This window comes from Nymphalis io, chromosome 29, assembly GCF_905147045.1.
Source record: "Nymphalis io chromosome 29, ilAglIoxx1.1, whole genome shotgun sequence".
In the NCBI taxonomy this organism is placed as follows: Eukaryota; Metazoa; Arthropoda; class Insecta; order Lepidoptera; family Nymphalidae; genus Nymphalis; species Nymphalis io.
In genome coordinates, this window is record NC_065916.1 from 4,930,892 (window position 1) to 4,949,590 (window position 18,699).

At 36.7% G+C, this 18,699-nt stretch overlaps 2 protein-coding genes across 3 annotated transcripts; both read left to right on the forward strand.

Annotated features, from left to right (window-relative positions):
• The first annotated feature begins 2,787 nt into the window (after positions 1-2,787).
• Positions 2,788-12,061, forward strand: LOC126779585 (zinc finger protein 585B-like). 2 transcript variants are annotated; one of them, XR_007670368.1, is made up of 7 exons: positions 2,788-3,154; positions 3,730-4,032; positions 7,229-7,372; positions 8,035-8,160; positions 8,487-8,609; positions 10,004-10,862; positions 11,207-11,331. XR_007670368.1 is itself a non-coding variant. In XM_050503705.1 (7 exons), exons 1-7 carry the CDS (start codon positions 2,945-2,947, stop codon positions 12,045-12,047), a joined length of 1,155 nt encoding a protein of 384 aa, XP_050359662.1. In that variant the 5' UTR covers positions 2,789-2,944; the 3' UTR covers positions 12,048-12,061. The 2 variants fall into 2 exon arrangements, 1 of the variants encoding a protein (XP_050359662.1); XM_050503705.1 differs by lacking the exon at positions 10,004-10,862 and adding an exon at positions 11,997-12,061 and having other exon boundaries at positions 2,789-3,154; positions 11,207-11,404.
• Positions 12,062-13,186: 1,125 nt separating this feature from the next.
• Positions 13,187-17,893, forward strand: LOC126779591 (zinc finger protein 431-like). The gene is made up of 5 exons (XM_050503726.1): positions 13,187-13,401; positions 13,689-14,237; positions 15,090-15,215; positions 15,938-16,060; positions 16,513-17,893. Exons 1-5 carry the CDS (start codon positions 13,282-13,284, stop codon positions 16,708-16,710), a joined length of 1,116 nt encoding a protein of 371 aa, XP_050359683.1. The 5' UTR covers positions 13,187-13,281; the 3' UTR covers positions 16,711-17,893.
• The last annotated feature ends 806 nt before the right edge of the window (positions 17,894-18,699 follow it).

The following is an 18,699-nucleotide window of genomic DNA, read 5'->3' on the forward strand; positions in this document are numbered from 1 at the left end:
TTTATATGATCCTGAATCTCATTACATAAAATTTGTATATATGTTTATTTAAATAGCGTTGATTTTTTTTTATTGAGCAGAATTGTTCAAGTTCATACAGCAAAGCCGTTATTGTGTATAAATTTTGTCATGGTGGACGGTTGAACGTTATAGAACGCTACGCCATCTAGTGGTGAGGTACAATAATGTGGATATTTGTAACGAGAAACAAAAGACGATATCTACTGTTCGAATTTATAAAAAATCTAAATTATTAACAGGTAAACGGAAACTTGTATACAACCAAGCATTATATTTTAAATAGAATATTAATTTCAATAAATTAGGCTAAGAATTGAATGTCTGAAAAATCATTTTTGCCAAATTAATGTTTCTTCTTAACGAGTGTTTGGTCAATTGTTTAATATTTTTATACGGATTTATAATAAATAGTTTTTCTATGTTTTCACTACCAAAGATAGTATAAGTAATTATATTTTGATATTAGTAAGTTTGCTTACTGTATACATAGAAACATTTTTCCTTAAAATGTTTTTCGTAGATACGATACACGCCAGAAAATGAAGAAATAATGTCAATTTTTTCATAAGTTTAAACTACTCTGACGTTAAAGTTTAAATTAAATGTAAGTAAATCGGTGTTTACATACTGAATAATATTTTATAAATGTAAAGAATTTATATAATCTGTTTGTCAAGGTTAAATCCTAAAGAAATTAAAAATAATTGTAAATAAATATAAATAAACAATAATTATAAAAATGTTTTAATGTTTTTATTTTTGTGAACCACATCAGCAATTTTATGAGCCGACATAAAAAAGACGGTTATAAATTTGATTTGGTGTTATATTGACATATCACGTTATGTCAATATTCATTTTAAAAAAATAGGTTCACATTTGTAAATGCAATTAAATCTTAATCGTTAATAGTAAAATAGTTTATAAAGGCAGGCGGACGAGCATATGGGCCACCTGATGGTAAACCACCAATGTCCATAGACATTGGCATTGTAAGAAATGTTAAGCATTACTTTCATCGCCAATGCGCCACCTTGGGAAACCTTGGGTACTAAGATATTATGTCTCTTGTGCCTGTAACTACACTGGCTCACTCACTCTGCAAACCCGAACACAACAATACCAAATACTGCAGTTTTGCGGTAGAATATCTGATGAGTTGGGTTACCTACCCAGACGAGCTTGCACAAAGCTCTACCACCAGTAAAAACATTACGTCTTCTTATTGGACAAGGTATCCTGCCTTATCGAGCGCTCATCCTCATAACTATGAGCGCATATTCCAGCACGCAGCGTCAATAATAATAATAATATCCTAGGACATTTTTCACACACGGCCATTTGATCCCAAATTAAGCTTGTACAGAGCTTGTGCTATGGAAACCGGACAACTGATATACTACATATACTATTTTTGTTTTGTAAATACATACTTATATAGATAATTACATCTAAACTCAGGACAAACAGACATGTTCATGCACACAAATATCTGTCTTGAGTGGGAATCGAACCCACAACCTTCGGCGTGAAAAGCATCCACCAACCACGTCAAACCGACTCGTCAATGCGCGTTGGTGTGTAACTACACATGTGGAAGATTTTAATCTGACATATGCGTACGACAAAGTGTACTGATTCTATTGTCTTTGGATACAATTGCGCGTTTCCTCACGTGTGCCGTGAGCATTCGATATGAATTATAATTGAAATGGAATACACTGCAGAGCTCATTTCGGTCGGTCGATAGACATGTTAAAGTGAACGAAGTTTATTGGGTTAAATTAGTAACTCACACAGTCGACTCGGTGCAATTTACTGCACCGGCTCATTGCGTTAACTCAACGACGATTTTAATGTCGGTAGTAAATTTAGTTTATACTCAATACTTATTTCCGATAAAAAGCTGAGATGGCCTAGTGGCTAGAACACGTAAATCTTAACCAATGATGGGTTCCAACCCGGGCGAGCACCACTGTGTTTTCATGTGCTTAATTTCTGTTTATAATTCATCTCGTGCTTGACGGTGAAGGTAAACATTATGAGGAAACCTGCACATGTCTAATTTCACTGTATTTCACCAACCAGCATTGGAGCAGCGAGGCGATCTTAGCCCAGCAGTGGGATATTCATAGGCTGTACTGTAACTGTGTAATGTTTTTATTGCACTTCGATGTGTAAAGCAGAGCATATATAAATTAATGTCCTATCCTAACAATTTAAAACTCGAATGTTGTATTTATTAATTATATAAATGTATAGGTGTTGATGATAAATAAACCTAATAAATAAAATAAATGTAAAATGTACTATTATAATGTATGGTTGCTGGAAACTCTAGAAATTGCCTTCAATCAGGGCTGACAGATAGTAGAATTGGATATATAATTTATTTTGTAATTGGTTATAAAAATAAAAATTCAAGTTTATATCTTGCGAGATTGAAAATATTGAGATTGAACATTTTGAGCCTGCATTAATCTCGTCTTCGTTTCGCTCGATCGCTTCAAATTTTAACAATCAACAAAAAATATTAGCTTTTTCATAATCTACGTACGTCAAACTGACAAAAATTAATAATTTATTTGTCACAGTTTATTTCTTAACAATTTCTTTGTTCGTATCATATAATTTTATTTTGAATAATTATAGACCTACTGGTATAAAATTTGTTGATCTATCGGTAGCCCTGCCAACAATAACCAATAGGCTGTATAAAATGAAGTCTTGACTAGGCTATTTTCATCTGATATTTAAAAAATAATTGTCAAATAAACAGTTTAATTGTTTTGATTACAAAATGCGTAATTTTAATTGAAAAAACGGTGCTCGGAAACTAAATGTATTGTTCAATATTAGAATAATCAATGAATATATTAATTTCTGCTAATTTCATTTATTTATAATAGTAGAATAAGTGAAAATGTTACCTGCATTTTTACTGATGAATCGGATGGCGAGTCGACGTAAATATGTCCGTAAGACAATCAAATCCGTGAAACCTGACAAGAAAGTGCTCGATGCAGACTACTGCAGGACTTGTATGAGTACAGAGAATCTCGTAGCTATATTTCATAATAAGGAATGTGAGAATAAACGTACTGAGGATTTGCGACTTGTCACCGGCTTGGAGGTATGTTTAGTTGTTGTGGTTTCTCAGTCTGTATAGCAATATTCATTATGAATTACTTAAAATTGTATGTATATTCGAGAGTGTATATTCGATTATTGATTGATTATAATATGAGTATAAAATACAATTATTTTAAACCTTTACCAAATGCTTATTAGCATACTGCCCGTCCGTAACAGCCTGTGAATGTCCCACTGCTGGGCTAAAGGCCTCCTCACCCTTTTTTGAGAAGGTTTTGGAGCTTATTCCACCACACTGCTCCGGTGCGGTTTGATGGAATACACATGTGGCAGAATTTCAGTGAAATTAGACACATGCATGTTTTCTCACGATTTTATTCTTCACCGTAAAGCACGAGATGAATTATAATCACAAATTAAGCACATGAAAATTCCGTAGTGCTTGCTCGGGTTTGAACCCATGATCATCGGTTAAGATTCAAGTGTTCTTACCACTGGGCCATCTCGGCTCATACTGCCCAACTGCCTCATAATGCACAGTGTCGAGTTGACATACACTGTTCATATTTTGCATAAGAATCTCAGTATCCTCTTTTATTAATAAATTGATTATAGATAAAAGTTAACGATGGTCTACCTCAAAAGATCTGTAACAAATGCATGGAAGTCATGCACCTGGCCCTGCAGTTCAGACGCACAAGCAAGAAGTCAGAGAAGACTCTTCTTAACTTGTACTGTGTTAAATCCAAAAAGAAGTTTACTGCTAAAGCCAGTAAAACTTATAAAAAATGTCCGAAAGAAGAAACTGAGCAAGCAGAGATAGACTTCAGCTATGAGGACGTATTTGAGAATGATTATCAGAACGAGCTTGATTTTTCATACAATGGTGATGACATCACACCAAAGAAAGAACAGGAGGTATGTATATTTTTTTATTAATTAGTGGCGTTGTTGGTGATCTGAAGTAATAAGTTTTTAAATATTAATCTTCTTAACAGCAGTACTTGATATTGTTGTGTTCCGGTTTGAAGGGTAAGTGAGCCAGTGTAGTATTTTATTTTATGCCCTCATATTTTAGTTTTTTTTTTTTTATATTCGCCGGGAGGGCAAATGACTCTACTCCACCTGATGGTAAGTGGTAGTAGAGTCCAAACGCGACGACGGCCAGTACAGACGGGAAAAACGTTCTGCACTAGCCGCCTTCGCCTTGCCGGCCCGCAAGATGCCTCTTCACGCTTCGTTTGAAGGAACCCGGGTTGTAAGAGGAGGGGAACACGTGAGCTGGTAAGGAATTCCATTTTTTGGAAGTGCGACAAAGAAAGGAGTTGCCAAATTTCTTTGTTCGCGATGGAATTGATGTCACAGTTAGGCGGTGACATCGAGAACCAGCTCGCGTGGACTTAAGAAGGAAGGGGGAAGTAGGAATTAGAGAGAATAATTCCTCAGAGCACTCGCCGTGATACAGTCGATAGAAAGCGCTCAGTGCTGCTATCTCACGACGCAATTGTAAAGGTTCAAGGGTGTTTGTGACCTTTACGTCGCCAATAATGCGTACGGCACGTCGCTGCAACCGGTCCAAGGCCTCAAGTAGGTACTTAGCGGAGCCATCCCAAAGGTGCGAGCAATATTCCACGCAAGACCGTACCTGTGTTTTGTACAGCAGGCACAGTTGTTGTGGCGTGAAAAAGCGCCGCACCTTGTTCAGAACTCTCGAGTTTCCGTGAAGCTGTTTTTATAACAGCCTCGATGTAATCCCTTGGACTAAGGTCGCAGCGAACGTCAATCCCCAGCATGGCGATTTTGCTTTGCATCACCAGCGGAGTACCACAGAGGGAGGGAAGAGGGGAAAATGTTGACTTTTTCGCCGTGAGAGCGCATACCTGTGTTTTCTTGGCATTAAACTCAACAAGATTATCAGAGCCCCATTTGGCGATGAGCTCTAACGTCCTATCGAGTTCAATGACAAGATTCTCCCGCCTCGAGAGTTTCTGCCCGCCCAGCCACTACGCGTCCGTGGTATCCACCATGCACTGTACTATCATCTGCATAGCAATGTATGTTCCTAAGGGAGAACAAAAAAGAAAGAGTGTGGGAGATAGCACAGATCCCTGGGGGACCCCAGCATTCACTACATAGAATTGTGAAGCGCAACCATCTACTAAAACACGAAGGCTACGCTTGTGTAGGAAGCTGGCAATCCAGGTGCATAGCTGAGCAGGCAGACCATATGCCGGTAGCTTGGAGAGAAGACTTCTGTGCCAGACCCTGTCGAAAGCCTTGGAGATATCGAGGCTGACAGCCAACGATTCTCCATGCTTGTCGATAGCTTCACCCCAGAGGTGTGTTACGTACGCTAGAGGATCACCTGTGGACCGTTTTGGTCGAAACCCGTACTGACGATCATTAATTAGACAGTGATCTTCTAGATAATGGATCAGTTGGTTGTTTAAAATCCGTTCCATCACCTTACAAAGTACTGAGGTGATAGCTATTGGCCGATAATTTGCCGGGTCAGACCGATCCCCTTTTTTGGGAACCGCTTGCACATTAGCTCTTCTCCAAGCCTCCGGCACACTTCCCGAAGAGAGGAAGTTGTAGGTGGCAGTGCACTACAATCATCGAAGACGGAATTGTCGGCAAAGAGTTTAGCCAGGAGATCAGCTTGCTCTTGCGGACTGTGAGCTAGCGATCCGTCCGGATTTCTGAGCGGTGGCAGCGAAGGTTGGCAGAAATTGTTTTGCACAGACTTGGTCAGACGCCAGAAGCTACGGGAGCCCCTAGGATGCGAAACAAGGTCATGACCAATCTGTACAATGCGCTGTGCATCCGCTCTCGTGTATGCCTTTCTACAGGACTTGGAATTTTTATTATAGTTTGCTTTCAGTGAGTCAATGTTAGATGCCCCGCTAATGCAGCCGTTGATCCACTTGCGATATGCCGCCTGCTTAGATGATACAGCATCGGCACATTCACGAGTGAACCAACGGTTACGCGTACTCCTACTGACGAGATCTGAGCTAGGAATGTAGTATTCCATTCCCAGCATGATCTCGCCAGCAACAGCAGCGGCACTAGCTGTCGGGTCATTCCCACTGAAGCAACGTTCCTTCCAAGGGACCGACGCATAGTAATCGCGCATACCGTCCCAATCCGCTGACTTATAGTGCCAAACGCGACGTTTGCATACCGCTAGTGGCGGCAGCTTGGCCTGTGGCACTCTGGTAGAAATAAGGCTGTAATCCGAAGAGCAAAGAGGAGCCTGAACCACAACCTGATATTCCACCGGGTGAGAAGTCAGCAGAAGGTCCAGTAGAGAAGGTACTTGCCCATCAATGTCTGGGATCCTGGTGGGCTGATCAACCAGTTGGGTCAAGTCATGTGTGAGAGCAAAAGCATGAGCAGTCCTTCCAGCATGGTCAGTTTTGAGGGATTTCAACCAGGATTCGTGGTGAGCATTAAAATCCCCCAAAAACACCAAATCCGCGTTAGGAAATTGCTCTTGCGCAGCATCTGCCACCCGACTAAGATGGTCAAATAATCGGCTTGTCTCCAAGTCACCATTGTGGGATCTGTAGAGGCACACGTAGACTCGGCTCTGACGAACCAGGTCCACACGTACCACCAACATGGAGAAGGAGGGGTCCTCCAAGCAGCGCAGTCGGTGACAGCAAACATCCGTCCTGACGAACAAGCATATTATTTAAAAAAATAAGGTATTTATTTGATAAAATGTTATATAGCTGTTATAAACTATTATAGTATTTAATTAACTTACCGATTCAATAATATGTACAATATGTATAACTGCAGAGTTGGAAAATCTCTTAAGACTATCAGAGCGTCACGGTAGCATGCGCAAGCGATCTCATGACGCTCCTCGTTAAGATGGAAAGGGAACTGCGGATTTTTAGTGGGTATTCCGATGTTCTTGGTGCACTCGGTGCCTTGGACACCGGCGAGCTCCACATAACCCGTAATGCGTTTTTACAGCGTTAAAAAAAAAATCTTAAGACTAGCAGTGGCCGAAATCATTTCAGAGAACATTATAATCAGTTCTTGTAAGAGCCACTTGTCACTTTATATAAAGTACATTTTGATTTTCATAATTTTCCAGATAAACAATTCAACGGAGAAGAGGAAACGAGAGATTATACCGAATGCAACGTCTTACAAATGTAATATTTGTAGCAAAGATTTTAGAATGAAGGCCACTTATAAAGCACACATGAGATTTCATACTAACTACTGCGTTTGTGAGGTGAGTAGTACATGTATTAACGTCATTGAGTAAACAGTAACGTCCGCGTTCTTAAAGCATTGTTCACATTAGAGTAGTTTATCTTTAAAAAATTTACATTTTTTTTTAATATATAAAATCGGTAGGCGCCGTGGTGAGTGAGCCAGTGTAACTACAAGAACAAGGGACGTAACACCTTCGTTCCCAAGGTTGGTGGCGCATTGGCGATGTAAGGAATGGTTAATACTTTTTACATCGCCAATGTCTGCGGGCGGGTGGTGGTGACCATTTTACATCAGTACATACTATCTACCGTAACAGCCTGTGAATGTCCCACTGCTGGGCTAAAGGCCTCCTCTCCTCTTTTTGAGGAGAAGGTTTGGAGCTTATTCCACCACGCTGCTCCAATGCGGGTTGGTAGAATTCACATGTGGCAGAACTTCAGTGAAATTAGACACATGCAGGTTTCCTCACGATGTTTTCCTTCACCGTAAAGCACGAGATGAATTATAATCACAAATTAAGCACATGAAAATTCAGTGGTGCTTGCCCGGGTTTGAACCAACGATCATCGGTTAAGATTCACGCGTTCTTACCACAGGGCCATCTCGGCCAGTACATGTTACATCAGTACATACTATCTACAATATAAAAAAGAGATGTAATGTTGTTGTTGTCAACAGTCGTGCGGTAAGCGTTGTCGCAACAACAACCAGCTCCAGGAGCACAAGCGGGCGCGACACGGGCTCGGCCGTATTCATAAGTGTGCTTATTGTGAATACAGTTCAGCTACGAAGGAGGCGTTGACCGTGAGTTTTGTTATCGTTTATTATATATTAACAGCCTGTGAATATCCCACTGCTGGCCTAATTCTCTATCTCTTCTCTATCTCTTCTCTTATTCAGTTTTAGAGATAAACTTCATGGAGGTGGAAACATCTTCTTCTCAAAAGAAGAGAAGTCCGTAAGCTAGTAGTTGAATATTTTCAAGCTACGGAATAAAATGTTGATTATTGTTGTTCGTCGGTAGAATGTACGCTGAATGGGTGGTACTGAAGCATTGTAAATATTAAAGGCCAGTTCAGGGTCCAGCTACCACCAAGTTAAATGTTACTAATTTGTAAGTTTATTTAAAGATCCACGAACGTAGACATACGGGCGAGAGACCGTACGTGTGTGACCACTGCGGGGCCACCTTCCATCGCAGGTCGAACCTCGTCCAGCATATCGCCATACATCTCCCCGAGAAGAACTTCCAGGTGGGTGCTTTACTATCAATTTATTCAATATCCAAAACTTTCTTTATATATTTATTATCTATTATATTTATATATTTCTTATTCCACTTTAAAACTAAAACATATATAATTGACAAACTTTACTTTAAAGCAGTGATCGCTTCAAAGCAACCTATGATCGGAGAATTATAAAACGTCCCACACGTTTACGTTTCAAGAGGCATAATAACTTTTATATTACAAGTAAATATTTGTGTAACTGTCACTTGCTAAAGCCTTTTCCGATATCGGGATTAAAAAAAAATAAACTGACAGCTATGACCTTGAATTGACATCTAGTTCTTAATAATCTGTGGTATTCTTTATCATTATGGATTTAAGAAAAAATGGCGCTTTATATGTCAGCGAAGTTGTTATCGGAACTTTGGAAGTAAAATTAAAGTGTATATAAATAGTAAAGTGGCATAGTGTTGTGTTATAAATAGAGATATATTAATCGAGTACTGTTTGTAGTGCGTACTAATACAGCAGAGCGATTAGCGAATTAAATAAAAAAGTTTGTGTAAGGTTTGTTTATCTGTACTCCTGTCTTTGGAATAGTTCATCCACAGTAAGTAGTAGGCCGCTTAACTTCCACTGATGGACTTTGATACTGTTAAGGAAAAAACTTGGATCATTTTTCTCCATTCGTGTAAGTGAATATAGATATGACTTTTTAAAAATATTTTTGTTTAGTGAGCCTTGAAAATTCAGTGGTGCTTGCCCGGGTTTGAACCCACGATCGTCGGTTAAGATTCACGCGTTCTAACCACTAGGCCATCTCGGCTTCGAAATGTGATGTCTATTCTGAAATGTTCTTTCATGTGCTTAATTTGTTATTATAATTCATCTCGTGAAGAAAAACATCGTCAGGAAACCTGCACGTGTCTAATTTCATTGAAATTATGCCACATGTGTATTCTACCAAACCGCATTGGAGCAGCGTGGTGGAATAAGCTCCAAACCTTCTCCTCAAAAAGGGAGAGGAGGCCTTAGCCCAGCAGTGGGACATTCACAGGCTGTAACTGTTACTGTACTGAGCCTTGGCGATCTAAGGAATGAATTAAACTTCTTAAAATGCCAATATGGTCACCGCTCATCACCAAGCACATTAATTGATCGATAAACAATCGCCTCTTGTCTTTTTGGTGATCGTATTGGAAATTATAAACAATTTTAAAATTACATAAAAAAATATCTTGTTTAGTTTCATTCGCCGGTTCTCAAGTTAGAGTATTTCCTTTTCCGAACCGGTGGTAGCTTTTACTTTAATTATTAATAATTTAGTAAAACGCTTCTATAAGGATTAATTAATTTGACAAAAAAAAAAGTATAGTAGTAAAAATATTTTGATCACATTTATTTTTTTACCGTAGTGTGACATGTGTCCGAAGCGATTAAAATCACGCAAATTCCTCCAAATACACAAACACAACGCGCACACCGGGAAGCGTTACGGCTACCTGTGTTCGGTCTGCGACCACAGATTCGAGAAACCGAATAAAGTCCGCGCACACACGAGGCGAGTGCACGGGCTACCGGACGACCAGCAGGGACCGATTGTCAGGGTGCAGCTTTAGAGTTGAAAAAATGATGGATTCATTTGAATATATGTAAAAAGAAACGGTTCTTTAAAAATATTAAATTTCAAATTCAGGAATATATATATTTAAAAAAAAAACATTGATTTACGATATTAATTTTACATAAAATCGTGTTAATAGAAATTATATTTTTTATACAAACATGAATGTTGATTTACCTGTTCATGAATTGACTTCGACGCCGTTCACCGTTTTTTTCATGGAGAAAGTTTTTACACTATTCTCTCGACGATAGATGGCGCTGCAGCGCGGCAACTTATATACCGTACAATCGTCATTATTGGTACACAGGCAGTCTGTCTGGTTTTGCTAGAATAATATATTATATCTAGTATAACATATGGTTGGCCATAATTTTTAAATAAACCATTTCAATCAATTAAAGCAATTATTAAATATATAATCTATATATAACATACTGTAATATTATAAATGCTAGGATGTTGTTATAAGTATATAGATTTACACAAGTGAAAGAATTAAATATACATAACAAAAATACATTTGACGGAATAGATTAGAGGGTTCCTTTTTAAAAATTAGATGTAAATAGTAAAAATATTTATTTTTGTATATAATGAGAATCGATCAAGCAATCGGTCCCAAAGCTGGTAAATGAGAAATTTTAAAGGTATGGTAACGACACTAGTTATTGACGTATATTTATTGTATAAAGTATATTCGAATGTATGACCGTAGCTTTATAATAAATGCATGTTTTTTTTTCAATTTTAAAGCACTAGTGATTGTTACATTGTTATAAATAAATCACACTATATTGTTTTTTTTTTAATAACTTATAGATATACGTCAGTGACAAACACTAGTGTCTTTGCCTTACAATTTATTATCTGTGCTGTTAATTCTGTATATATTATATCTTAATTTAATAGAATTGTATTTGTTTTTATATATAACCAAGATGTAATACTAACTTTCAACCTAAAATATAAGATAACAGAGTTTAATTTTCAGTGTCAAATATGTCATAAACGTGAGAAGTCACGCAAGAGGCTCCAAGTCCACGAATACAAGCGGCACAGAGAGAACAGGTACAGGTACGTGTGTCCTGTCTGCCGGGAGACGTTCGCCCGGCCCGGCAGCGTCCGGCAGCATCTGATCAGAGCGCACAATGTCCCCCGGGAGGGACAGGGGCCCATCGAAAAGTATGAGGTGAGACTCGGCAGCTCTAGGTGACGATTCACGAACATGTAGCGAGACTAAGAGTAAAATTATTAACATTTTTTTTACTCTATGCGTTCCTAAACCATTCATATGATTGCGGTAAAACTTCCTAAAAAAATAAATATCTTTGTCAATATAAACGGTTTCTATAGGCCGATATTCTGTAGATTACCCCTAGCGGCAAGTCGCAGAACTAACTCATGACAGATAAAAGTTAGAAAACACAAATTAAAATTACTTAAATTTTCATGTACTAATAACGACCTTAGCGAGTGTCGTTACGTATAGTAGAAAGCTTGTGAGGCGGGGATGGGGGATTATGGTGTATGTATGGTGCATGGCTCTTTTTAGTTAAGCCGTAAAAGCGTCATCAATATACTCAATTTCGCATTTATAATATTAATTTTGATATCGAGTATATATAATTGATTTAAAATTGATTAAGAATTAAGAACTTTGTGTGAATATATATAATAATAATAATCTGTGCTTCTGTTTGACAGATTTGACGTATTAAGATGCATAGCTGATGCATAGTCGTATCCATGTGTATTAAAAAAAATGTATTTTTTTTTTTCAGAGAAATCTGCCAACATTACCAGAGACATTCATTGAAATTATTCAACAATAATCTTCGATATATTTAAGAAAATGTATTATACTCAGTATTATTGAAAATGTATATAATAATAATATTATTTGAAAAATATTGTTTTATTTACAAGAACATGATTTTCACGTTTGCCACGTCAATAGTCTTAAGATTAATTACTAATTAAGATAATAACTCTGTGAAGTATAATTGACAGTTTTTAATCCGGATCGCCCGCGAGTTGGAGGGGAAGTGTTGCATAAAACAGTACACTATGTCCTTACTCGGGGTTCAGGTTTACTTCTAATCAAATTTCACCATAATCGGTTTAATGGTTTAGCCGTGAAAGCGTTACTCACATACAGAGTTACTTTCGCATTTATAATATTTGTATAGATTTACAAGGCAGTCTACGGTAATAACACTTTCATTGCCGTTTACCCGAATCCATATTCTAACGTATTTCTTTCGGATGCTTCACGAATGCTCCGAACAGCTATAGATGTGACGATATCAAGGCACTAATATAAATGGTTTTTACTTATTTACTTCGTTCACTAAACTGAATACAATTATGTGGTATATTCACAATAAATAAGAAATAAAATAATCAATTGTAACGTACTAGATTGAAAAAATATAAAAATAACATTCAACATTATTTGTTTACACTTCTCGTCGGACCTTTATCAAATAATTCAATTATTTGCATATTTATTATTTAAAAAAAAAGTGTAATTAAATAAATCCAACATTAAATATTAATATATTAGGTCGCCTGCCATTACACGTTCATTGCGTCAATGTACTCGAAAATGTCTTGGCATACGGCTTAGCTTTAGTAGAATACAATAATAAATATATAGAAGACGAGTGGGTATCCTACCCAGACGGGCTTGCAAAAAGCCCTACTACCGTAAGTTAATTAACAACTTTAAATGTAATAATATAACGTGATTTAGAAACAGTTTTTTTGTTAATATTTAAACATCGAAATGCATTTTAACTGTCAGCAATTTTAATGAATTATTATTAAGCTATTAGTTCATCAGCCAAAGTTTTCAATCAATAAAGGGCCAAACCGTGACGTGTTTTTTTTTTAAATATAACACAGTAGGTAATCTGTATTTTCTATTCTGACATTGACATTTGTAGTTCAAGTTTAGTTATCTGTATTCAATGTTTCACAAACAAAAACAATAAGTTAGGGTTTTATTCACTTTTTCATTTAAAAACGTACTTCGTTTTAAAATAATTCTATTGATATATAGCAATGCACCCGTGGAACTGTTGCAGGATGTGTACGAGTAACCAAAGCTTACATCCAATATTTCTTTCACCAGAGCGAAGTGAAAAATATTCTAGCGTTGTTTTTCTTACAACCGGTGTCAAGGTATTAGTTTTCTTATAAGATTATTATCTCAATATGAGCATAGATTGAGCCGAAAGTTCTATTACAATAATTATCCATTTCGAACTGAAGAATATAATTTTAATTGAGTTTGAAAAGTTCATACTATATATGTTTTTTCGCATGAAGTTGTTAATGTTTTAGAATCATTATGACATAAAATATCAATAAAACAAATTCTTTTTGTAATGAAGTATTAAAAGTTTATCGTATAAATGATATATTAAAAAAAAAGCAATAAATTCTCATACACCCGAATCACGCCACAGGTCACAATGAACGACAGCCTACCTCAAGAAATGTGCTCCGCATGTATTACTTTCATTAACGAATCAATAAAGTTTAGGAAAAAATGTGAGGATGTACAAAAACAATTATTAGATAAAAAAATTAACGGAATTAAAATTGAAAATACGAATATTTTAAAATCAGAAGAAAATTCCACTTCAATAGATATAACAGATGCATTGGATGAAGATTTCAAAGATTTCGATGATAATATAACATTAGACACATTGCAATTAAAGAAAATCTTAAAAGATAATGAAGAATGTTCAGAAAGCATAAACGACACGAAGGAAAAGACAGATTATGAAACTAGAGTTATAGATATAGACGAAAAACCAATAGATATATTGTTCAAAAACAAACGGAAAACGAGATCCGTAAAAATAAAACGAAAGGAGAGTAAGGACAAAGAGAAAACAGAGAGAGTGAGAGAGGAGATTGAGTGTGAATACTGTCACAAGATTTTAACATCGAAGCTATCATTGAGGAATCATTATAAAATCCATACCGGTTTTGATGTTGTTTGTGAGGTGAGTAACAATTGCTCTTATATTTTATTATATATGTAAACATTATTGCCTAGGTGCTAGTCTCTAGAATAATTAAAAAAAATATATTCTAATATAGCCGAGATGGCCCTGTGGTAAGAGCGCGTAAATCTTAACCGATGATCGTGGGTTCAAACCGGGGCAAGCACCTCTGAATTTTCACGTGCTTAATTTGTGATTATAATTCATCTCATGCTTTACGGTGGCGGAAAACAGTGTGAGGGAACTGGCATGTGTCTAATTTCACTGAAATTCTGCCACATGTGTATTTCACCAATCCGCACTGGAGCAGCGTGGTGGAATACACACCAAACCTTCCCCTTAAGAAGGGAGAAGAGACCGTTAGCCCAGCTGTGGGATATTCACAGGCTGTTACGGATATTCTAATCGAAGAAGAAGGGGTAAACATAGAAAAACCCTAGATTCACATATTCCATTTGATTTGTTAGCTCTCTGCTATATTATGCACTTCAAACAGTTCCTGATTAATATATATTTATTAATAATACAACACTATTCAACTAAACTACTTATATCCACTTCAATTTCACTTCAAAAATTCCAATAAAAACTGCTGACATTCAAACGCTATTTCTTCCGAGACCCACATTTAAAACTAGTTACAATATATAAAAATATGTTGTTATTATTATCTCTATTTCACCATTGTCTGTTTAAGAATTGATTTTGTGATGATTTATTAAAAAGATATATAATATTTGTACGATAGTATGTACCTATGTCCGAATCAATGATTCTGCTTGGATACATCTTTGTTATATCATATTATATCAGTATAAAAAAATACATCATTATAATTATATATTTTTCCAGCACTGTGGCAAGAAGTTTATAACACGACGACTCTTGTTGATGCACTGTCGAGCGAAACATGGCTATGAGAAGACGGACAAGTGTTCCTACTGTGACTATAAGGCATCCAATGCGGAGCAAGTAAAGGTAAAAGTAGTTAACATTAACATTTAATGACCCCAACTAACCCCCAACTATAATCGGCCACAGTTGCCATTAACTAGCCAGCTAGCAAAAATATAAATCAATATGCACACACGACAGGCCGGTTGGCGTGGTTGGTAGATAGTTGCGTTTCACGCCGAAGGTTGTGGGTTCGATTCCCACCCAGGACAGATATTTATGTGCATGAACATATCTGTTTGTCCTGAGTCTGGATGTAATTATCTATATAAGTATGTATTTACAAAAGAAAACTAGTATATGTAGTATATCAGTCGTCTGGTTTCTATAGTACAAGCTATGCTTGGTTTGGGATCAGATGGCTGTGTGCGAATAATGTCCCAGGATATTATTATTATTGTATTAAAGTGGGACAATTGCAATATGCATACCCAACTCCCTCACTCCCATATTCCGATGGAGCCGATCTGACATGACCGGAAAAGTTCATGCTCAGGGCCAACAGACTTTATGTACTTTCTAAGATACAGAAGTGTTAGCCACTGCCAACTTCCAAACTATGGGTACTGAGATTCTTAAATAGAAAACTAAAGGATTTTAAGTTAAAATGAAATATTCATTTTTTTATAACATTTAAGTGTTTAAAAGAGTAATTAAAGTTTCTAATCGGTTCTAGGATAGAATCTTTACTAAACTAATGAAAGCATAGGTTAATATTATTACATCAAGCCCTCAATCCCTTACAGATACACGAACGTCTCCACACGGGTGAAAAACCATTTGTGTGTAAAGAATGTAATGCTGGTTTCCACCGAAAGAGTAGCTACCTACAGCATATAGCTATACATCTGCCAGAGAAAACTGTGCAAGTATGTTACTTTTGATTTAATTTTAAAGTTACTGGGTGAGCCAGTTTTTTTTTTTTTATTTGATTTATTTCTGGCAATACACAAATGGATATAAATTTAAATAGCTTATCTACATACAAAATTTGAGGCAAATTGTTAGAACTATTTCTGAGATACATGAAAAAGTTTATATATAAGAATTGCTCATAATATTATAAGATCAATAGCCAGGCTGACGGTCAATTGTACCATGTGTTGGTTTATATATACATATTTAGTATATATATACTCTACGTGGATTTTTGTTGAATAAATAGAATAGAATATTAATAAATGAAGACAAAATTAAGAATTTTTATGTAAGATTAATTATTATTATATAATAATTCATAATTTTTAATAAGTTTAGTATTATTAAAATGTTAAAAAAATTAACAAAATACAACTGCTGTATTAATATATTTATTTTCCAGTGCGACCAGTGTCCAGCCAGATTCAAATCTGTGACCTTAATGCGAATACATAAAAATCGCCACCGACCCTCCCAGTACACGTTCAAGTGCGGTGTCTGTGATAACAGCTTCGCGAGACGACGGAACGTCGCGAGACACCTTCAGAGGGTACATGGGTTACCACCCGATCACCAGATACACCGGATAAAAATACACTGAACCACCAAGAGCACGACCACGTGCAGAGATTTACACCAGAGAGAATGAGGAACTGAGTATGATCAGAGAATGACGCGTTCAAAGTGGATAGGAATCAAAGAAAGCACCTTTACTATAGCGCCGGAATTCCAGAACATTCCCCCTATTATAGTATTAATAATAGTGGGTTTCTTTGGGTGGATTAATCAATCAATCAACAGCCAATCGTTTTATACGGTAGCCTGCCGTGAACCGGTGATTCTTAGCACCCCCTGCCCTGCCGATACCGCGACCGCTACCTTGGTCGAGCCTAGCGGGCTTGCCGGTAACTGGGGGCCTTTTTTTTGGGCGCATCTGCCATTAACGGAGGGGTTTGCCCATACTCGCCGCGCTGGGCAGGCGTGTTGGCGAGCGCAGTAGGGGAGTAAGATGTTTATGGGAGGGGGGACGCTGCTGCCCATCCCCCTTTTCCCCGTCCCTCAGTCGCCTCTTACGACACCCACGGGATGAGATTGGGGGAGTACTATTCTCCACGGCATTATATCCACGGCGGATTAATCAAACAAGGTCCAATTCTGGAGTCATTTGGAGAGCACATTGCCAGCAAAAACCTTGTAACTCCATTGCTAGGCAATTCGAATTATCAACGAATCAATACTAACAGATAGTTCAGATCATTTATGCCTCCGGAGAGAAGTTGATCCTATGTGTGTGTTCTACAGTCTGTACAATGGGATTCTTATAGGATTTTTTAGATATGGCGCCATAGACATATTCACTCATCTTCGCCGCTGGACGGAATTTAATCCACACATAAATCTCATGTTTGGCATCAAGGTAATGTGTTTTACATTGTCAAGATCATTCATTCCCCCAACGCATAGATTCTGGAATTATTTTCCAGAGGTTATCCTGGAGTGTCATATGGGAGTTCAAAACTCCAGTATTCAGATACCTTCAAGGCAGGCACCAGCAACTCTTCTTATGTTACAAGTGCCAGTGGATGATTGTAAACATTTACATCGGGGGAACCTTCTGTTGTTTGCTGTTGACTTTTCTCAATATAAAAAAGGCTATGAGAATAAATAAATTAAACGCAAATATCCGGTTCGCAAAGGTCCAACTTCGAAATAGTTCCAATTCTTACTTAACTATAGAATATTTTGCGCAACTGTATAATTGATATATACGTTTATATACAAGCTTTATAAATAGTGACCATTGATAAAATTTGTAAAAAAAATAAATAATTTATTACAATCAATGTCTTTAAATTATTAGTTCAACACATTTGGAAATCATATATGTAATACATATTAATGAAATATTTCTGATTTACCATAACGAAACATATATTAAAACGAAGAAAAAAAAAATTTCAAATAAGTACAACCCTTAATTTCTCTCTCTACACGTATATGCAAAACCCCTACTTTACACCCTACAATTCTAGCTTCAGTAGTTTTTTCGGCATTAAAATTTTATAACCTGTTCAAACTATAGATAACAGAATGAGGCATTTGTCAGTTAAGACCAATACCCGATTTGTCTATGATCAAATTCTTTGTTAAGAATCCGTTCTTGTTATTATGTTTGACGAGCCGGCTGGCATGGTTGGTTAGATACTTGCCTTTCACGCCGAAGTTTTTGGGTTCGATTCCCACCCAGGACAGACATTTGTGTGCATGAACATGTCTGTTTGTCCTGAGTCTGGATGTAATTATCTATATAAGTATGTATTTACAAAAGTAGTATATGTAGTATATCAGTTGTCTGGTTTCCATAGTAAAAGCTCTGCTTAGTTTAGGATCAGATGGCCGTGTGTAAATAGTGATGTCCCAGAATATGTTTAGTACATAAAAACTTAACTACATATACATATATTTAATATTATGTAAACTTAAAAGCCATCGATAAGTAAGTCGAATAAATTATCATTTATTTGTTCGACTAACGATTAAAATATCATTTTATAAAAACATACAAAAAGATGAATATAATTTTTTTAAA